This window comes from Panulirus ornatus, chromosome 41 (assembly GCF_036320965.1).
Source record: "Panulirus ornatus isolate Po-2019 chromosome 41, ASM3632096v1, whole genome shotgun sequence".
Classification (NCBI taxonomy): domain Eukaryota; kingdom Metazoa; phylum Arthropoda; class Malacostraca; order Decapoda; family Palinuridae; genus Panulirus; species Panulirus ornatus.
The window spans coordinates 13,681,471-13,700,395 of NC_092264.1; the positions used below are offsets into that span (position 1 = coordinate 13,681,471).

The 18,925-nt window shown below is 40.7% G+C and overlaps 2 protein-coding genes across 3 annotated transcripts in view; one reads left to right on the forward strand and one right to left on the reverse strand.

Moving 5' to 3' along the window:
- The window catches only part of RpL27 (ribosomal protein L27), a 144,145-nt gene that overhangs the window by 50,408 nt on the left and 74,812 nt on the right, over nt 1–18,925 (forward strand). The window lies entirely within an intron of this gene.
- Mocs2B (Molybdenum cofactor synthesis 2B) overlaps nt 1–18,925 on the reverse strand; it is a 101,765-nt gene that overhangs the window by 35,905 nt on the left and 46,935 nt on the right. For both annotated transcript variants that reach the window (XM_071686016.1, XM_071686015.1), the window contains exons 5-6: nt 17,316–17,524; nt 5,659–5,824 (exon numbers count right to left, since the gene is read on the reverse strand). In XM_071686016.1, coding sequence (XP_071542117.1) covers nt 5,659–5,824; nt 17,316–17,524 — 375 coding nt within the window. The remainder of the gene's footprint in view (nt 1–5,658; nt 5,825–17,315; nt 17,525–18,925) is intronic.

Consider the following 18,925-nt stretch of genomic DNA (forward strand, 5'->3'; position numbering starts at 1 on the left):
CATACCTATACATCTCAATGTACACATATATACACACACAGACACATACATATATACCCATGCACATAATTCACACTGTCTGCCTTTATTCATTCCCATCACCACCTCGCCACACATGGAATACCATCCCCCTCCCCCCTCATGTGTGCGAGGTAGCACTAGGAAAAGACAACAAAGGCCCCATTCGTTCACACTCAGTCTCTAGCTGTCATGTAATAATGCACCGAAACCACAGCTCCCCTTCCACATCCAGGCCCCACACAACTTTCCATGGTTTACCCTAGATGCTCCACCTGCCCTGGTTCAATCCATTGACAGCACGTCGACCCCGGTATACCACATCGTTCCAATTCACTCTATTCCTTGCATGCCTTTCACCCTCCTGCTTGTTCAGGCCCCGATCACTCAAAATCTTTCTCACTCCATCTTTCCACCTCCAATTTGGTCTCCCACTTCTCCTCGTTCCCTCCACCTCTGACACATATATCCTCTTGGTCAATCTTTCTTCACTCATTCTCTCCATGTGACCAAACCATTTCAAAACACCCTCTTTTGCTTTCTCAACCACACTTTTTTTACCACACATCTCTCGTACCCTATTATTACTTACTCGATCAAACCACCTCACACCACATATTGTCCTCAAACATCTCATTTCCAGCACATCCACCCTCCTCCGCACAACTCTATCCATAGCCCATGCCTCGCAACCATACAACATTGTTGGAACTACTATTCCTTCAAACATACCCATTTTTAATTTCTGAGATAATGTTCTCGACTTCCACACATTCTTCAACGCTCCCAGAATTTTCGCCCCCTCCCCCACCCTATGATTCACTTCCACTTCCATAGTTCCATCCACTGCCAAATCCACTCCCAGATATCTAAAACACTTCACTTCCTCCAGTTTTTCTCCATTCAAACTTACCTCCCAATTGACTTGACCCTCAACCCTATTCTACCGAATAACCTTGCTCTTATTCACATTTACTCTCAGCTTTCTTCTTTCACACACTTTACCAAACGCAGTCACCAGCTTCTGCAGTTTCTCGCATGAATCAGCCACCAGCGCTGTATCATCAGCAAACAAGAACTGACCACTTCCCAAGCTCTCTCATCCACAACAGACTGCATACTTGTCTCTCTTTCCAAAACTCTTGCATTCACCTCCCTAACAACCCTATCCATAAACAAATTAACCATGGAGACATCACACACCCCTGCCGCAAACCTACATTTACTGAGAACTAATCACTTTCCTCTCTTCCTACACGTACACATGCCTAACATCTTCGATGAAAACCTTTCACTGCTTCTAACAACTTGCCTCCCACACCATATATTCTTAATACCATCCACAGGGCATCTCTATCAACTCTGTCATATGCTTTCTCCAGATCTATAAATGCTATATACAAATCCATTTGCTTTTCTTAGTATTTCTCACATACATTCTCACATACACATGGGGTAAACCATGGAAAGCGGTGTAGGTATGTATATTTGCGTGTGTGGACGTGTGTATGTACATGTGTATGGGGGGGGGTTGGGCCATTTCTTTCGTCTGTTTCCTTGCGCTACCTCGCAAACGCGGGAGACAGCGACAAAGTATAAAAAAAAAAAAAAAAAAAAAAAACATATACATAAATGCCCATACACACACACACACACACACATATATTTATATACACATGTATATATTCCTACTTTCTTGCCTTCATCCATTCCTGTCACTACCCTGCCACACAGGAAATAGTATCACTGCCCCCTGCTTCAGCAAGGTAGCGCCGGGAAAACAGATAAAAAAAGGCCACATTTGTTCACACCCAGTCTTTAGATGTCATGTGTAATGCACCAAAACCACAGCTCCCTGTCCACATCTAGGCCCCACAGACCTTTCCATGGTTTACCCCAAACGCTTCACATGCCCTGGTTCAATCTATTGACAGCATGTCGACCACAGTATACCACATCATTCCAATTCACTCCATTCCCTGCACACCTCTCACTCTCCTGTATATTCAGGCCCTGTTTGCTCAAAACCTTTTTCACTTCATCCTTCCACCTCCAATTTGTTCTCCTGCTTCTCCTTGTTCGCTCCACCTCTGACACATATAACCTCTTTGTTAATCTTTCCTCACTCATTCTCTTAATATGTCCAAACCATTTCAACACACCTTCTTCTGCTCTCTCAACAACACTCTTTTTATTTCCACACATATCTCTTACCCTTACATTACTTACTCAATCAAACCACCTCACACCCCAAATTGTCCTCAAACATTTCATTTCCAATACATCCACCCTCCTCCACACAACCCTACCTGCAGCCCATGCCTCGCAACCATATAACATTGTTGGAACCACTGTCCCTTCAAACATACCCATTATGCTCTCTGAGATAATGCTCTTGCCTTCCACACATTCCTCAATGCTCCCAGAACCTTCATCCCCTCCCTCCACCCTGTGACTCACTTCCACTTCCATGGTTCCATCTGCTGCTAAGTCCTCTCCCCGATATCTAAAACACTTCACGTCCTCCAGTTTTTCTCTAGTCAAACTTGCCTCCCATTTAACTTGTCCCTCAACCCTACTGAACCTAATAACCTTGCTCTTATTCACGTTTACTCTCAACTTTCTTCTTTCACACAATTTCCCAAACTCAGTCACCAACTTCTGCAGTTTCTCACACGAATCAGCCACCAGCACTGTATCATCAGCAAACAACAACTGACTCACTTCCCAAGCCCTCTCATCCACTACAGACTGCATACATGCCCTTCTCTCCAAAACTCTTACATTCACCTCCCTAACAACCCCTTCCATAAACAAATTAAACAAGCATGGAGACATCATGCACCCCTGCCGCAAACCTACATTCACTGGGAACCAGTCACTTTCCTCTCTTCCTAGTCATACACATGCCTTACATCCTTGGTAAAAACTTTTCACTGCTTCTTGCAACTTACCTCCCATGCCATATGCTCTTAAAACCATCCACAAAGCATCTCTATCAACCCTATCATATGCCTTCTCCAGATCCATAATGCTTCATACAAATCCATCTGTTTTTCTAAGTATTTCTCACATACATTCTTCAAAGCAAACACCTGATCCACACATCCTCAACCACTTCTGAAACCACACTGCTCCTCCCCAATCTGATGTTCTGTACATTCCTTTACCCTCTCAATCAATACCCTCCCAAATAGTTTCCTAGGAATACTCAACAAACTTATGCCTCTGTAATTTGAACACTCACATATGTATATCAACTTGTACATATATACACATGAACATATTCATACTTGCCTTCATCCATTCCTGGTGCTACCCCGCCCCACAGGAAACAGCATTACGACCCCCCACTTCAGCAAGGTAGCGCCAGGAAAAACAGACAAAATAGGCCACATTTGTTCACACCCAGTCTTTAGTTGTCATGTGTAATGCACTGAAACCACAGCTCCCTATTCACAAGCCCTATTCAGTCCATTAACAGCACGTTGACCCTAGTATACAACCTCATTCCAATTCACTCTATTCCTTGCACGCCTCACCCCCTGTATGTTCAAGCCCTGATCACTTAAAATCTTTTTCACTCTATCCTTCCACCTCTAATTTGGTCTCCTGCTTCTCCTTGTTCCCTTTACCTCTGACACATATATCTTCTTTGTCAATCTTTCCTCACTCATGCTCTCCATATATCCAAACCTTTTCAACACACCTTCTTCTGCTCTCTCAACAACACTCTTTTTATTTCCCTACCTCTCTTACCCATTTATTACTTAATCAATGAAACCACCCCATACCACATATTGTTCTCAAACATTTCATTTCCAACACATCCACCCTTCTCCTTACAACCCTATCTATAGCCCATGCCTTGCAACCATATAATATTATTGGAACTACTATTCCTTCAAACATACTCATTTTTGGCTCTCTGAGATAATGTTCTTTCCCTCCACACATTCTTCATTGCTCCCAGAATCTTCGCCCCCTCTCCCACCCTATAACTCACTTCCACTTCCATGGTTCCATTCGCTGCTAATTCAACTCCCAGATAACTAAAACACTTCACTTCCTCCAATTTTTCTCCATTCAAACTTACATCCCAGTCATCTTGTCCCTCAACCATACTGAACCTAATAACTTTGCTCTTATTCACATTCCTATGAGTCCACAGGGAAATGAAACTCAATAAGTTCCCAAGTGCACTTTCATGTAATGATCACATCATTGGGGAGACATAAGAAAGAATTATAACAGTCAATTCATATACAATAAAGAGATGTAGCTAGGACGCTATTTAGTAAACAAGTGACTACCCGAATGGAGTTCTGCTGCATCTAAGTCAGGCAACATGTGTATCATGAATTTATTATGTGGACAAGAAGGGGAACCATTTACTAATTCTATCAACAATAAAGCTATCCAATTTGTACAGACCTTCACTGATATTAATGTTACAATTCTTTGTGTATTTGATAATAGAAGATTCAATGATATTTCTCATGGTGCAGGAGTTAAGAGCTGATAACTGAGATGGCATTACTCCAGTCAATAAAGTGATCATGATTTTTAACATGATTAAACAAGGCATTTGATTCTTGTCCTGTTCTTAAACTACATTTATGTTGCCCTTGCATAAGTCTAACAAGAAGAGCCTCATCAGTGTGCCCAACATCACAATTTCTACATGGTACTCTATAGATGCATCCTGCAGAACTCTCTGGTGAGTTTCTGATTAAGATATTCTTTATAGTATAGTTGTTGCTGAAGACAACATTTACATTAAAGGATTTAAGCAACATGGGAAGTAAAAATATTATTAATAGGGAGAACTAAAAGGTTCTTGGTGTCAAGGGGAGATTTGGGTTCAACTCTATAAAATGCTTTCTTTGCCAACTAAAGGGATGTATCGATGAAGGATCTAGGATACTTTAACTTGGATCAAATAGAATATATCTTCTCAAACTCAGAGTTTATCAATGATGAGTTCCTGATAGAACCCTTGTTAAAGTAAGCATGTATATCAAAAACAATTTATGAATGTACAACAGTAAAACATCTTTGTGAGGTGTATGATGTTGGCACTTCCACCATTTATGATAATAAGAATCAGCATGAAGAACACTTGAAAGTCTTTGCTGAAAGTGTCAAAAGGCATTTCCGGTGTTTTTCAGTTGGATATGCTTCCCTTACAAAAAAATCCACTATAATGTAGATACCTTATACCTCAATCACTGATTACAACATGCTATCAGTTAATCAAAATGTATCTTTATCAAGTACATGATTTCCTATACGCACAGCTGAGTGGTTCTTACAGGATCTCCACAACAATGTGTTTATCTCTCCCCTCCACACAATAATCCAAATCTGATCCCTTTTGCAAAACTACCCCCTCACCTCATTCCTCCCAATATAATTTTACTCCTCACCATCACTCAATCACCTTACTCAAATCCACCCTACAGGTTATAGTCAACACATCTTCCCACACATTCAAGCATTACTTTTTCAACTGAACTACACTCTTCTAATCATGTTTCTCTTAAACTCTTAAGATCAACCATTCTATCAACTATCATTACCTCACATCATTTCTATACATTGCTATGAACAGATTTAAAACTAATTTTGGCAACTTACATCTCAAGTGGCTTCTTGATCCTTTGGATCTTAAAACAACTGCTGATGTCCGTGCACATGAGTTGAGGGATGAACCACCTCCTGACAAGGTACAAAATTCTTGTACATTGAGAACATCTAGTTCCTCACGTTTACGCTGTTGAAATGCAGCAATCCGTCGCTCTAGCTGTGGAAATAGAATTTTACATACTGAGTTAAGAAGAGAAATATTAAGAAGAAAATTAGAGTTGAGGTTGTCCAAAAGATATCATTGACAGGGTGGCTGAGATTTTCATTGCCATCCCAGACCTGTTCTTAATATTAGATATGCCCAAGCGTTGAGCTTTCAAACTCTTTGTATGTATGGAGACAACCCTAATTGGTTAATAGCTATTGTGTGGTAAATTCAACTGAAGCTCTAGTAAGATGGCCTCAAAAAGGATGCCTTGAAAGGGTAACTCTGCTTCTGGCAGACTGAAGTTTAGATGTAGTAAAGGTTTTCATTTTCAATAAGGAATAACATCTATTTCTTCGTCAGACTAGGGGAAGATGAGACAAGATTGATGAAAAAAGTTTTCTTAACATTGACAATTCTAGAAGATCTGAATCTAAGAACCCTCTGGCTGATCTCATTTAGAAAAAGGGAGTCACAGAATGGTGACACGTGTAATAATTCCAACTGCTCGCTCATATCAATAAGGAATAACATCTATTTCTTCGTCAGACTAGGGGAAGATGAGACAAGATTGATGAAAAAAGTTTTCTTAACATTGACAGTTCTAGAAGATCTGAATCTAAGAACCCTCTGGCTGATCTCATTTAGAAAAAGGGAGTCACAGAATGGTGACACGTGTAATAATTCCAACTGCTCGCTCATATCAGGAAAGGCTGCAGCCCGTTGTCTGCACTGCTACTGAGATAACAAGGACTGAAGTCTCTCCAAAGACCTTCTCACTCCAAAATTGTCCATATGTCCTTGTTACTGAAAGTAGTACAGCTTCTAGATGGAAGAGCTTCTGCAAAGACATCTTGGGTAACACCAGCACTCTTTCAAGTAGGAGCTCTTAGGTTGATTATAGATGAATAAATTAATACCAAAAATTCTGATTCCCGTGAGGCTTATTTGTCAGAAAACATGTTCTTCCTCTAGAGAGAAGGCTGTGTAAGAGATAAATCCAAAACAAGTAAAATCATTCTTCCTATTAATTAATATACAGCATATAAGAAACTGCAGGCAATAAATGATGTCTATGGTAAAGAAGCCAAGACTGATTATCAGAATTTAAGGAGTATGGAGGCTCAACTTCTTCCAAGCTGAGCTGGACTCTAGAATTTATTTTTCCAAAGCCTTCTTCATCATAAAAGGCCCTAGAATTAAACTCTTCTACGGAAAGAGATGAAGCTAGGACTCAAAGTCATCCAGTACCTGTCAAGGACACCTGATCCTTAGAAAGGTGCTCAGACACTTCCTCAGAGGAGAAACAAGCAGAGTTCAGAGACTGTGAGGCATGATTCCAAGATGCTTTACAAAACTCAAAGTGAGTTGGGTTTAATAGGACAGTCTTAGTATTGGTAGAAAATTTGGAAGAGGCCTTATCTTTACAGTGAGGAGAGCCTGCCTGAAGAGGATCACAGTTGTTAACACATAAGGGGAAGGGTCAGCCTGAAGACAAACTGGAACAGGTTCTGAATAATTCAACATTTGCAAGGAGAGAGATGGTTCAGGAATCTCCCATGAAAGGTGATACAACTGAAGGACTACGTAGACTCGATGGTCAGTCCAAGACACTAAACAGTGCCAGTGTAAGTCCTATTTGTCAAGTGAGTTACTACTGCACACATTTTATCGTTTGTTTTACCTCATCACGCCTAAAAATTCATTACTGATTATTATTATGTTATTCTATTTAATAATTCTTTTCTCATTATAATCAATATGATGAATTGATATTATTTTCATAAAGGCCGAACTATAAAAGTTTGTAAAATTACCGGTAAAGCACTGGCAAAAGTGCCTCTATTTTTGATAGAAATCCTTTTCATGCTTCACTTGGTCAAGTTTCAGTGCCAAAAGAGTCAGATGTCCATAAATTCATTCTCCACATAATCTAATGACTGATCATTATTGTCAAGTAATTGAGGATCATCTGTCTGATCTTCTAAGTCTAGCTTAAAGCCACTTGATTTCCTCCCAGGAAAATTCCCGAAAATGTGCTGTGATTGATTGACTACAGGGAGGTCCAGTCATGTACTGCCACTTCAGCCATCATGGCCTTGAAATTATGGCACAAAATTCAGTGCATCATTATCCAATGAGTGGTGTCGTTTGGCTTGCATATATATCTGTTTAGATGATAGATTAAGGAGATATGTTTCCCTCAAGTTTCACATTTACTCCCCTTTCTTTTTTTTTCCTTTTTTTTTACAGAGGAACAATTACTTTGTCTCATCATCTGACATTTAGCTACTTTTCTGTGCTTCCACTGACACTTTCCAAATCCACTTCACAGCAGTTTCATTACCCTTCTTGATCATCTCGCTCACCACTCCTATGCTCCCAGTTTCTCCATTCTGTAAGATCTTACTTGTACTGCATACTTCTTCCTTTGGATTAGCTCCCTCTTCCTAATACCTATTTCTCTCTCTGTGTTATCTTTATCCCACTGTAACAAGAGATGCATCTCTTTATTCATTATCTGCATTCCATTCTTTAAAACAATCTCTCTTTTACAAGCTTCATGCTTTCTTACCTGTATTCACCAAGAATTGTCTAATAAACTTTTATCCATTATGTTTTTTTCTTTATGTTGGAAAGTCCAGTCACAGAAAAAAATCTGCTCTAAGGTTAGACATTAGATTATACATAAAAAAGGGTTAAAAAGAGAGAGAAATAAGAAGAAAAAAATATTAAGTATGTTGTCATGACTGTGAGGAAAGACATGAAGGGATAAAGAATATATATTACAGCAGCCCCTTCATGAGTTGCCAATGGCCATACAGTAATCATGCAATGCAGTAGCTTGCAGGGGCTACATGGTCTAGCAGATGGTAGGGGCAAGGAAGTAATTAGTTCATGGCAGTAGAAATCAAAGTTATATCTATGGAGGAGAAGGTAAACCAACAGTGCAATGTAGGGCATTAGTGTAAGGTTCTGAGGTCAGACGTTCTGTTTAATGAGCATATAGGGATAAAACCTCGATAGAAGTAAAAGCAGTACTTCGAAAAATGACTGATCTGTCCTTTGAATAATCAGAACTATTCAGGAGATACTAATCATGGCATCTGAACAGAATCACAAGCTTCTTTGATGAAGACTTAGCTATCCAGGATAATGTAGGGTTTCCAAGAAAGGCTGGATGTTAGGGTGATACTGAATGATCATTTCAGAGGTGGAATTGTAGATATATCAAATGAGATGATAAGAAAGTTGCAAGGCGTTTTAGAAAGATAAATGGGCTGAAACTGGGATTTAAAGGAATTAAACTTACCAGGTTCCATATGCCCTACTGGAAATCCTGTCCAAGCCTTAGTTTGTCTTAAGAGTTGAGGTGCAACAGGATGAAGATCAAACAGGATAGGATGGAACAGATTTGAAAGAAGTGGAAGAAGACTAGTGTTGTGTTTTCAGAATATAAGTGCAAATGATTATCTTTAAGGAAGAAAATTTTTAATTGAATTGAAGAGGAGTGTAAGAGACAGTACAAAACCCTAAAGGGCATCACTGTTGATGGGAGGGGGAGCAATGGATCCATCTACAGTTATGTAGACTGATCAACCAGAGAGGAAGCTAGATGTAAGGAAGTGGGGTGAAGGAGGAAAGATTGGAGATAAGACCCCAATACCATACCCAATTAAAACTTATGATGAAGACTGCAGCACAGGATTCAACAAAGTCTCTCACAGATGATGACCAGACATTAGTAAGACAGTGAAGGATATCACCACAGGTTCATGCCTTGTAGGAGTATACTGAGAGATTTAAGATGTATAGAGAAATGGGAGTGAGGGAGAGATTCCACCTCCATCGCAGCTTCCTATAATATACTCGTATTATTACAACACTTCTAAATTCTTTTCCGTTTTTCTTAGAAAAAATATCTATATGTATATGTCCTAGTATCAGTTAATTGTATAAACATGATTATCATCAGAGTGTGAAATTCAATTAATAAGCACTGATGAATAGTACATTAATAAAATTAACTAACTAAACTGCTTTGCACATAACTCTTATGTAATGAGTTCACCCATATATATATATGTATATATATATATATCCTCACGTGTCGTAGAAGGCGACTAGAGGGTACGGGAGCAGGGGGCCAGAAATCCTCCCCTCCTTCTATTTTAACTTTCCAAAATGGGAAACAGAAGAAGGAGTCACGCGGGGAGTGCTCATCCTCCTCGTAGGCTCAGATTGGGGTGTCTAAATGTGTGTGGATGTAACCAAGATGTGAAAAAAGGAGGGATAGGTAGTATGTTTGAGGAAAGGAACCTGGATGTTTTGGCTCTGAGTGAAACGAAGCTCAAGGGTAAAGGGGAAGAGTGGTTTGGTAATGTCTTGGGAGTAAAGTCAGGGGTTAGTGAGAGGACAAGAGCAAGGGAAGGAGTAGCACTACTCCTGAAACAGGAGTTGTGGGAGTATGTGATAGAATGTAAGAAAGTAAATTCTAGATTAATATGGGTAAAACTGAAAGTTGATGGAGAGAGATGGGTGATTATTGGTGCATATGCACCTGGGCATGAGAAAAAAGATCATGGGAGGCAAGTCTCTTGGGAGCAACTGAACAAGTGTGTTAGTGGTTTTGATGCTCAAGACTGGGTTATAGTGATGGGTAATTTGAATGCAAAGGTGAGTAATGTGGCAGTTGAGGGAATAATTGTATACATAGGGTGTTCAGTGTTGTAAATGGAAATGGTGAGAGCTTGTAGATTTATGTGCTGAAAAAGGACTGGTGATTGGGAATACCTGGTTTAAAAAGCGAGATATACATAAGTATACGTATGTAAGTAGGAGAGATGACCAGAGAGTGTTATTGGATTACATGTTAATTGATAGGCGCACGAAAGAGAGACTTTTGGATGTTAATTTGCTGAGAGGTGCAACTGGAGGGATGTCTGATCATTATCTTGTGGAGGCGAAAGTGAAGAGTTGTATGGGTTTTCAGAAAAGAAGAGAGAATGTTGGGGTGAAGAGGGTGGTGAGAGTAAGTGAGCTTGGGAAGGAGACTTGTGTGAGGAAGTACCAGGAGAGACTGAGTACAGAATGGAAAAGGTTGAGAACAAAGGAGGTAAGGGGAGTGGGGAAGGAATGGGATGTATTTAGGGAAGCAGTGATGGCTTGCGCAAAAGATGCTTGTGACATGAGAAGCGTGGGAGGTGGGTTGATTAGAAAGGGTAGTGAGTGGTGGGATGAAGAAGTAAGATTATTAGTGAAAGAGAAGAGAGAGGCATTTGGACGATTTTTGTAGGGAAAAAAATGCAAATCACTGGGAGATGTATAAAAGAAAGAGACATGAGGTCAAGAGAAAGATGCAAGAGGTGAAAAAGAGGGCAAATGAGAGTTGGGGTGAGAGAGTATCATTAAATTTTAGGGAGAATTAAAAGATGTTCTGGAAGGAGGTAAATAAAGTGCGTAAGACAATGGAGCAAATGGGAACTTCAGTGAAGGGCGCAAATGGGGAGGTGATAACAAGTAGTGGTGATGTGAGAAGGAGATGGAGTGAGTATTTTGAAGGTTTGTTGAATGTGTTTGATGATAGAGTGGCAGATATAGGGTGTTTTGGTCGAGGTGGTGTGCAAAGTGAGAGGGTTAGGGAAAATGATTTGGTAAACAGAGAAGAGGTAGTAAAAGCTTTGCGGAAGATGAAAGCCGGCAAGGCAGCAGGTTTGGATGGTATTGCAGTGGAATATATTAAAAAAGGGGGTGACTGTATTATTGACTGGTTGGTAAGGTTACTTAATGTATGTGTGACTCATGGTGAGGTGCCTGAGGATTGGCGGAATGCGTGCATAGTGCCATTGTACAAAGGCAAAGGGGATAAGAGTGAGTGCTCAAATTACAGAGGTATAAGTTTGTTGAGTATTCCTGGTAAATTATATGGGAGGGTGTTGATTGAGAGGGTGAAGGCATGTACAGAGCATCAGATTGGGGAAGAGCAGTGTGGTTTCAGAAGTGGTAGAGGATGTGTGGATCAGGTGTTTGCTTTGAAGAATGTATGTGAGAAATGCTTAGAAAAGCAAATGGATTTGTATGTAGCATTTATGGATCTGGAGAAGGCATATGATAGAGTTGATAGAGATGCTCTGTGGAAGGTATTAAGAATATATAGTGTGGGAGGCAAGTTGTTAGAAGCAGTGAAAAGTTTTTATCGAGGATGTAAGGCATGTGTACGTGTAGGAAGAGAGGAAAGTGATTGGTTCTCAGTGAATGTAGGTTTGCGGCAGGGGTGTGTGATGTCTCCATGGTTGTTTAATTTGTTTATGGAAGGGGTTGTTAAAGGAGGTGAATGCAAGAGTTTTGGAAAGAGGGGCTAGTATGAAGTGTCTTGGGGATGAGAGAGCTTGGGAAGTGAGTCAGTTGTTGTTCGCTGATGATACAGCGCTGGTGGCTGATTCATGTGAGAAACTGCAGAAGCTGGTGACTGAGTTTGGTAAACTGTGTGAAAGAAGAAAGTTAAGAGTAAATGTGAATAAGAGCAAGGTTATTAGGTACAGTAGGGTTGAGAGTCAAGTCAATTGGGAGGTAAGTTTGAATGGAGAAAAACTGGAGGAAGTAAAGTGTTTTAGATATCTGGGAGTGGATCTGGCAGCGGATGGAAACATGGAAGTGGAAGTGGATCATAGGGTGGGGGAGGGGGCGAAAATCCTGGGAGCCTTGAAGAATGTGTGGAAGTCGAGAACATTATCTCGGAAAGCAAAAATGGGTATGTTTGAAGGAATAGTGGTTCCAACAATGTTGTATGGTTGCGAGGCGTGGGCTATGGATAGAGTTGTGCGCAGGAGGATGGATGTGCTGGAAATGAGATGTTTGAGGACAATGTGTGGTGTGAGGTGGTTTGATCAAGGAAGTAACGTAAGGGTAAGAGAGATGTGTGGAAATAAAAAGAGCGTGGTTGAGAGAGCAGAAGAGGGTGTTTTGAAATGGTTTGGGCACATGGAGAGAATGAGTGAGGAAAGATTGACCAAGAGGATATATGTGTCGGAGGTGGAGGGGACGAGGAGAAGTGGGAGACCAAATTGGAGGTGGAAAGATGGAGTGAAAAAGATTTTGTGTGATCGGGGCCTGAACATGCAGGAGGGTGAAAGGAGGGCAAGGAATAGAGTGATTGGATCGATGTGGTATACCGGGGTTGACGTGCTGTCAGTGGATTGAATCAGGGCATGTGAAGCGTCTAGGGTAAACCATGGAAAGCTGTGTAGGTATGTATATTTGCGTGTGTGGACGTATGTATATACATGTGTATGGGGGTGGGTTGGGCCATTTCTTTCGCCTGTTTCCTTTGCGCTACCTCGCAAACGCGGGAGACAGCGACAGTGGAATTTATTAAAAAAGGGGGTGACTGTATTGTTGACTGGTTGGTAAGGTTATTTAATGTGTGTGTGACTCATGGTGAGGTGCCTGAGGATTGGCGGAATGCGTGCATAGTGCCATTGTACAAAGGCAAAGGGGATAAGAGTGAGTGCTCAAATTACAGAGGTATAAGTTTGTTGAGTATTCCTGGCAAATTATATGGGAGGGTATTGATTGAGAGGGTGAAGGCATGTACAGAGCATCAGATTGGGGAAGAGCAGTGTGGTTTTAGAAGTGGTAGAGAATGTGTGGATCAGGTGTTTGCTTTGAAGAATGTATGTGAGAAATACTTAGAAAAGCAAATGGATTTGTATGTAGCATTTATGGATCTGGAGAAGGTATATGATAGAGTTGATAGAGATGCTCTGTGGAAGGTATTAAGAATATATGGTGTGGGAGGCAAGTTGTTAGAAGCAGTGAAAAGTTTTTATCGAGGACGTAAGGCATGTGTACGTGTAGGAAGAGAGGAAAGTGATTGGTTCTCAGTGAATGTAGGTTTGCGGCAGGGGTGTGTGATGTCTCCATGGTTGTTTAATTTGTTTATGGATGGGGTTGTTAGGGAGGTGAATGCAAGAGTTTTGGAAAGAGGGGCAAGTATGAAGTCTGTTGGGGATGAGAGAGCTTGGGAAGTGAGTCAGTTGTTGTTCGCTGATGATACAGCGCTGGTGGCTGATTCATGTGAGAAACTGCAGAAGCTGGTGACTGAGTTTGGTAAAGTGTGTGAAAGAAGAAAGTTAAGAGTAAATGTGAATAAGAGCAAGGTTATTAGGTACAGTAGGGTTGAGGGTCAAGTCAATTGGGAGGTGAGTTTGAATGGAGAAAAACTGGAGGAAGTGAAGTGTTTTAGATATCTGGGAGTGGATCTGGCAGCGGATGGAACCATGGAAGCGGAAGTGGATCATAGGGTGGGCGAGGGGGCGAAAATTCTGGGAGCCTTGAAGAATGTGTGGAAGTTGAGAACATTATCTCGGAAAGCAAAAATGGGTATGTTTGAAGGAATAGTGGTTCCAACAATGTTGTATGGTTGCGAGGCGTGGACTATGGATAGAGTTGTGCGCAGGAGGATGGATGTGCTGGAAATGAGATGTTTGAGGACAATGTGTGGTGTGAGGTGGTTTGATCGAGTAAGTAATGTAAGGGTAAGAGATTTGTGTGGAAATAAAAAGAGCGTGGTTGAGAGAGCAGAAGAGGGTGTTTTGAAATGGTTTGGTCACATGGAGAGAATGAGTGAGGAAAGATTGACCAAGAGGATATATGTGTCGGAGGTAGAGGGAACGAGGAGAAGAGGGAGACCAAATTGGAGGTGGAAAGATGGAGTGAAAAAGATTTTGTGTGATCGGGGCCTGAACATGCAGGAGGGTGAAAGGAGGGCAAAGAATAGAGTGAATTGGAGCGATGTGGTATACTGGGGTTGACGTGCTGTCAGTGGATTGAATCAAGGCATGTGAAGCATCTGGGGTAGGTATGTATATTTGCGTGTGTGGACGTATGTATATACATGTGTATGGGGGTGGGTTGGGCCATTTCTTTCGTCTGTTTCCTTGCGCTACCTCGCAAACGCGGGAGACAGCAACAAAGCAGAAAAAAAAAAATATATATATATATATATATACTATTTTTTTTTAATCATACTTTGTTGCTGTTTCCCATGTTAGCGAGGTAGCGCAAGGAAACAGACAAAAGAATGGCCCAACCAACCCATATACACATGTATATACATACACGTCCACAAACGCACATATACATACCTATACATCTCAACACATACATATATATATATATACACACAGACATATACATATACATACTGTCTGCCCTTATTCCCGTCACCACCCCGCCACACATGAAATAACAACCCCCTCCCCCCGCATGTGCACAAGGCAGCAGTAGGAAAAGACAACAAAGGCCACATTCGTTCACACTCAGTCTCTAGCTGTCACGTATAATGCACTGAAACCACAGCTCCCTTTCCACATCCAGGCCCACAGAACTTTCCATGGTTTACCCCAGACGCTTCACATGCCCTGGTTCAATCAATTGACAGCACCTCGACCCCAGTATACCACATCGTTCCAATTAACTCTATTCCTTGCACACCTTTCACCCTCCTGCATGTTCAGGCCCCGATCACTCAAAAGCTTTTTCACTCCATCTTTCCACCTCCAGTTTGGTCTCCCACTTCTGACACATATATCCTCTTTGTCAATCTTTCCTCACTCATTCTCTCCATGTGACCAAACCATTTCAAAACACCCTCTTCTGCTCTCTCAACCACACTCTTTTTATTACCACATATCTCAAACCACCTCACACCACATATTGTCCTCAAACATCTCATTTCCAGCACATCTGCCCTCCTCCGCACAACTCTATCTATAGCCCACGCCTCACAACCATATAACATTGTTGGAACTACTATTCCTTCATACATACCCATTTTTGCTTTCCAAGATAATGTTCTCAACTTCCACACATTCTTCAACGCTCCCAGAACTTTCGCCCCCTCCCCCACCCTATGATTCACTTCTGCTTCCATGGTTCTATCCACTGCCAAATCCACTCCCAGATATCTAAAACACTTCACCTTGCTCTTATTCACATTTACTCTCAGCTTTCTTCTTTCACACACTTTACCAAACTCAGTCCCCACTTCTGCAGTTTCTCACCTGAATCAGCCACCAGTGCTGTATCATCAGCGAACAACAACTGACTCACTTCCCAAGCTCTCTCAACCACAACAGACTGCATACTTGCCCCTCTCTCCAAAACTTTTGCATTCAACTCCCTAACAACCCCATCCATAAACCAATCAAACAACCATGGAGACATCACACACCCCTGTCACAAACCAACATTCACTGAGAACCAATCACTTTCCCCTCTTCCTACACGTACACATGCCTTACATCCTTGATAAAAACATTTCACTGCTTCCAAGAACTTGCCTCCCACACCATATATTTTAATACCTTCCAAAGAGCATCTCTATCAGCTCTATCATATGCCTTCTCCAGATCCATAAATGCTACATAAAAATCCATTTGCTTTTCTAAGTATTTCTCACACACATTCTTCAAAGCAAACACCTGATCCACACAACCTTTACCACTTCTAAAACCACACTGCTCTTCCCCAATCTGATGCTCTGTACATGCCTTCACCCTCTCAATCAATACCCTCCCATATAATTTACCAGGAATACTCAACAAACTTATACCTCTGTAATTTGAGCACTCACTTTTGTCCCCTTTGCCTTTGTACAATGGCACTATGCAAGCATTCCACCAATCCTAAGGCACCTCACCATGAGTCATACATACATTAAATAATCTTACCAACCAGTCAACAACACAGTCACCCCCTTTTTCAATAAATTCCATTGCAACACATTCAACAAACCTTCAAAATACTCACTCAATCTTCTCACCTCACCACTACTTGTTATCACCTCCCCGTTAGCCCCCTTCACTGATGTTCCCATTTGTTCCCTTGTCTTAAGCACTTTATTTACCTCCTTCCAAAACATCTTTTTATTCTCCCTAAAATTTAATGATACTCTCTCACCCCAACTCTCATTTGCCCTCTTTTTCACCTCTTGCACCTTTCTCTTGACCTCCTGCCTCTTTCTTTTATACATCTCCCACTCAATTGCATTATTTCCCTTCAAAAATCGTCCAGATGCCTCTCTCTTCTCTTTCACTAATAATCTTACTTCTTCATCCCACCACTCACTACCCTTTCTAATCTGCCCACCTCCCACACTTCTCATGCCACAAGCATCTTTTGCACAAGCCATCACTGCTTCCCTAAATACATCCCATTCCTCCCCCACTCCCCTTGCATCCTTAGTTCTCACCTTTTTCCATTCTGTACTCAGTCTCTCCTGGTACTTCCTCACACAGATCTCCTTCCCCAGCTCACTTACTCTCACCACTCTCTTCACCCCAATATTCTCTCGTTTTCTGAAAACATCTACAAATCTTCACTTTCGCCTCCACAAGATAATGATCAGACATCCCTCCAGTTGCACCTCCCAGCACATTAACATCCAAAAGTCTCTTATCTCTTGCCTTGAACTATACTTAATTCAATTTGAAAGCTGTACCTCTTCCTTTGATGCAACTATTTGTACAAAATCTGGGTCCATATTATGTTTTTCTTTTGGCTTCTGTGTAATAAGTTCCTTTTGTTGCACTGAAGCCTTCTCCTCAGGTGCAAAAGGTTCTTCACACTGGGAGTCAGAGTCATCTTCTCTTTTAATCTTCTTGAGAGCTGGTTCATCATTTATACTTTTACCCTCATCAGTAACAGCTCCTGAAATCAAAATTTTATCCATGAAAATGTTATATGATTAGTTTCACTTTCACTAGTACATAAGGTGTGATAAAAAGAGTTCTTGCTAAATCATTTGATATGGTTGAAAGAGATGGGGTGGTCCTCTGAATATTGCTATCATAATGATATTCAACTTTGAATTGTTTTTATGTAGTAATTCTAATCACATAAAACCCAAAAAGCCCTGTATGGGTTTTACCTAAACATCTCAAAAACAACCCTTTTATTGCTCCATCCACCAAATGACACAGTGCATCATAGTGTTTTTTCCCCTTGATGTGTGATATTTGCATATGGCAATAAGAATTGATTCACAGTAGAAGGGTTATTAAAGCCAAGGAATCAAAACTTTTCAAAGTTCTACTCAAAAGAGATATGTGTCCATTCATAGTCAGGTACATTCATATCATATCAACTTTATAAAATCATTAAATGGAATAATGATCTGTCTTAACTCATTTGGTAATGGTACAGCACAAAAACAAATAAGTTTTGACCCTTATTTATTAGGCAGTCTTCCTAGATCCTCTGCTACAAGAGGTAAGATCTTGTACAGATGGGTGCAGTTTAAGAACCAAAACTGTCAGTGCCTTTGGTCATATTGTGATGGCTTTGAAAAAGATGTAATTTTGTGAAAAATAAATTAGCACATATCTCACATAAAATCTCATATTCATCCCCAGTAAATGTGCTGTAATGAAGTAGAACCCTGATGCTACTTCTGTGAACTTTAAATCTAAGAGAATGGCAGTGCCTGTGAAATTGCTATAGAAATCTTAAGTCCATTTTTTTGTTAATCATAGGCCCATTTGCTAACTCTTCTAATACCAAAAGGAACCACTGAGTAGGAACCAGTGTTATCAACAGTGACTGTGGTGGACATCTCAGCACCTGTTCTAGAACCATTCTGTTGTAAATTCAGTGTAAAGGGCTCTTTACATTTGTGCTGTGGGACCTCAGTGATATGGTAGGAACTTTGCTAAGTATAGTTCTAAAAGATAAAAGAAAGCTTGTTTGTTCTTAACATGAGATTCTGCACCAATAGTGACCTCATCCCTGACTTAAGATCCATTCCCTTATAGAAGCTATAGTTAAGTTTTTAACTAACTGCTCTTGTTCCATTGCAAAGAGATCCATTATCCTGCCTCAAGTAATAGATAATTTTTTTTATTTTTTCTAACGCATACTTCAGTCTTCCTTAGAATGTAACGATGATACTACAAATATATTATTCAATTTTGATTAAGTATCAAGCAATACCACTTTCAGCCATTCACAAAAGACCTTGGGTGCACTGAGGAGTGTGTGGAAAGATAGGTCACTATTTGTGGGGGCTAAGATGGATATGTTTGATGTTATAATAATCCTGATGGTACTCTA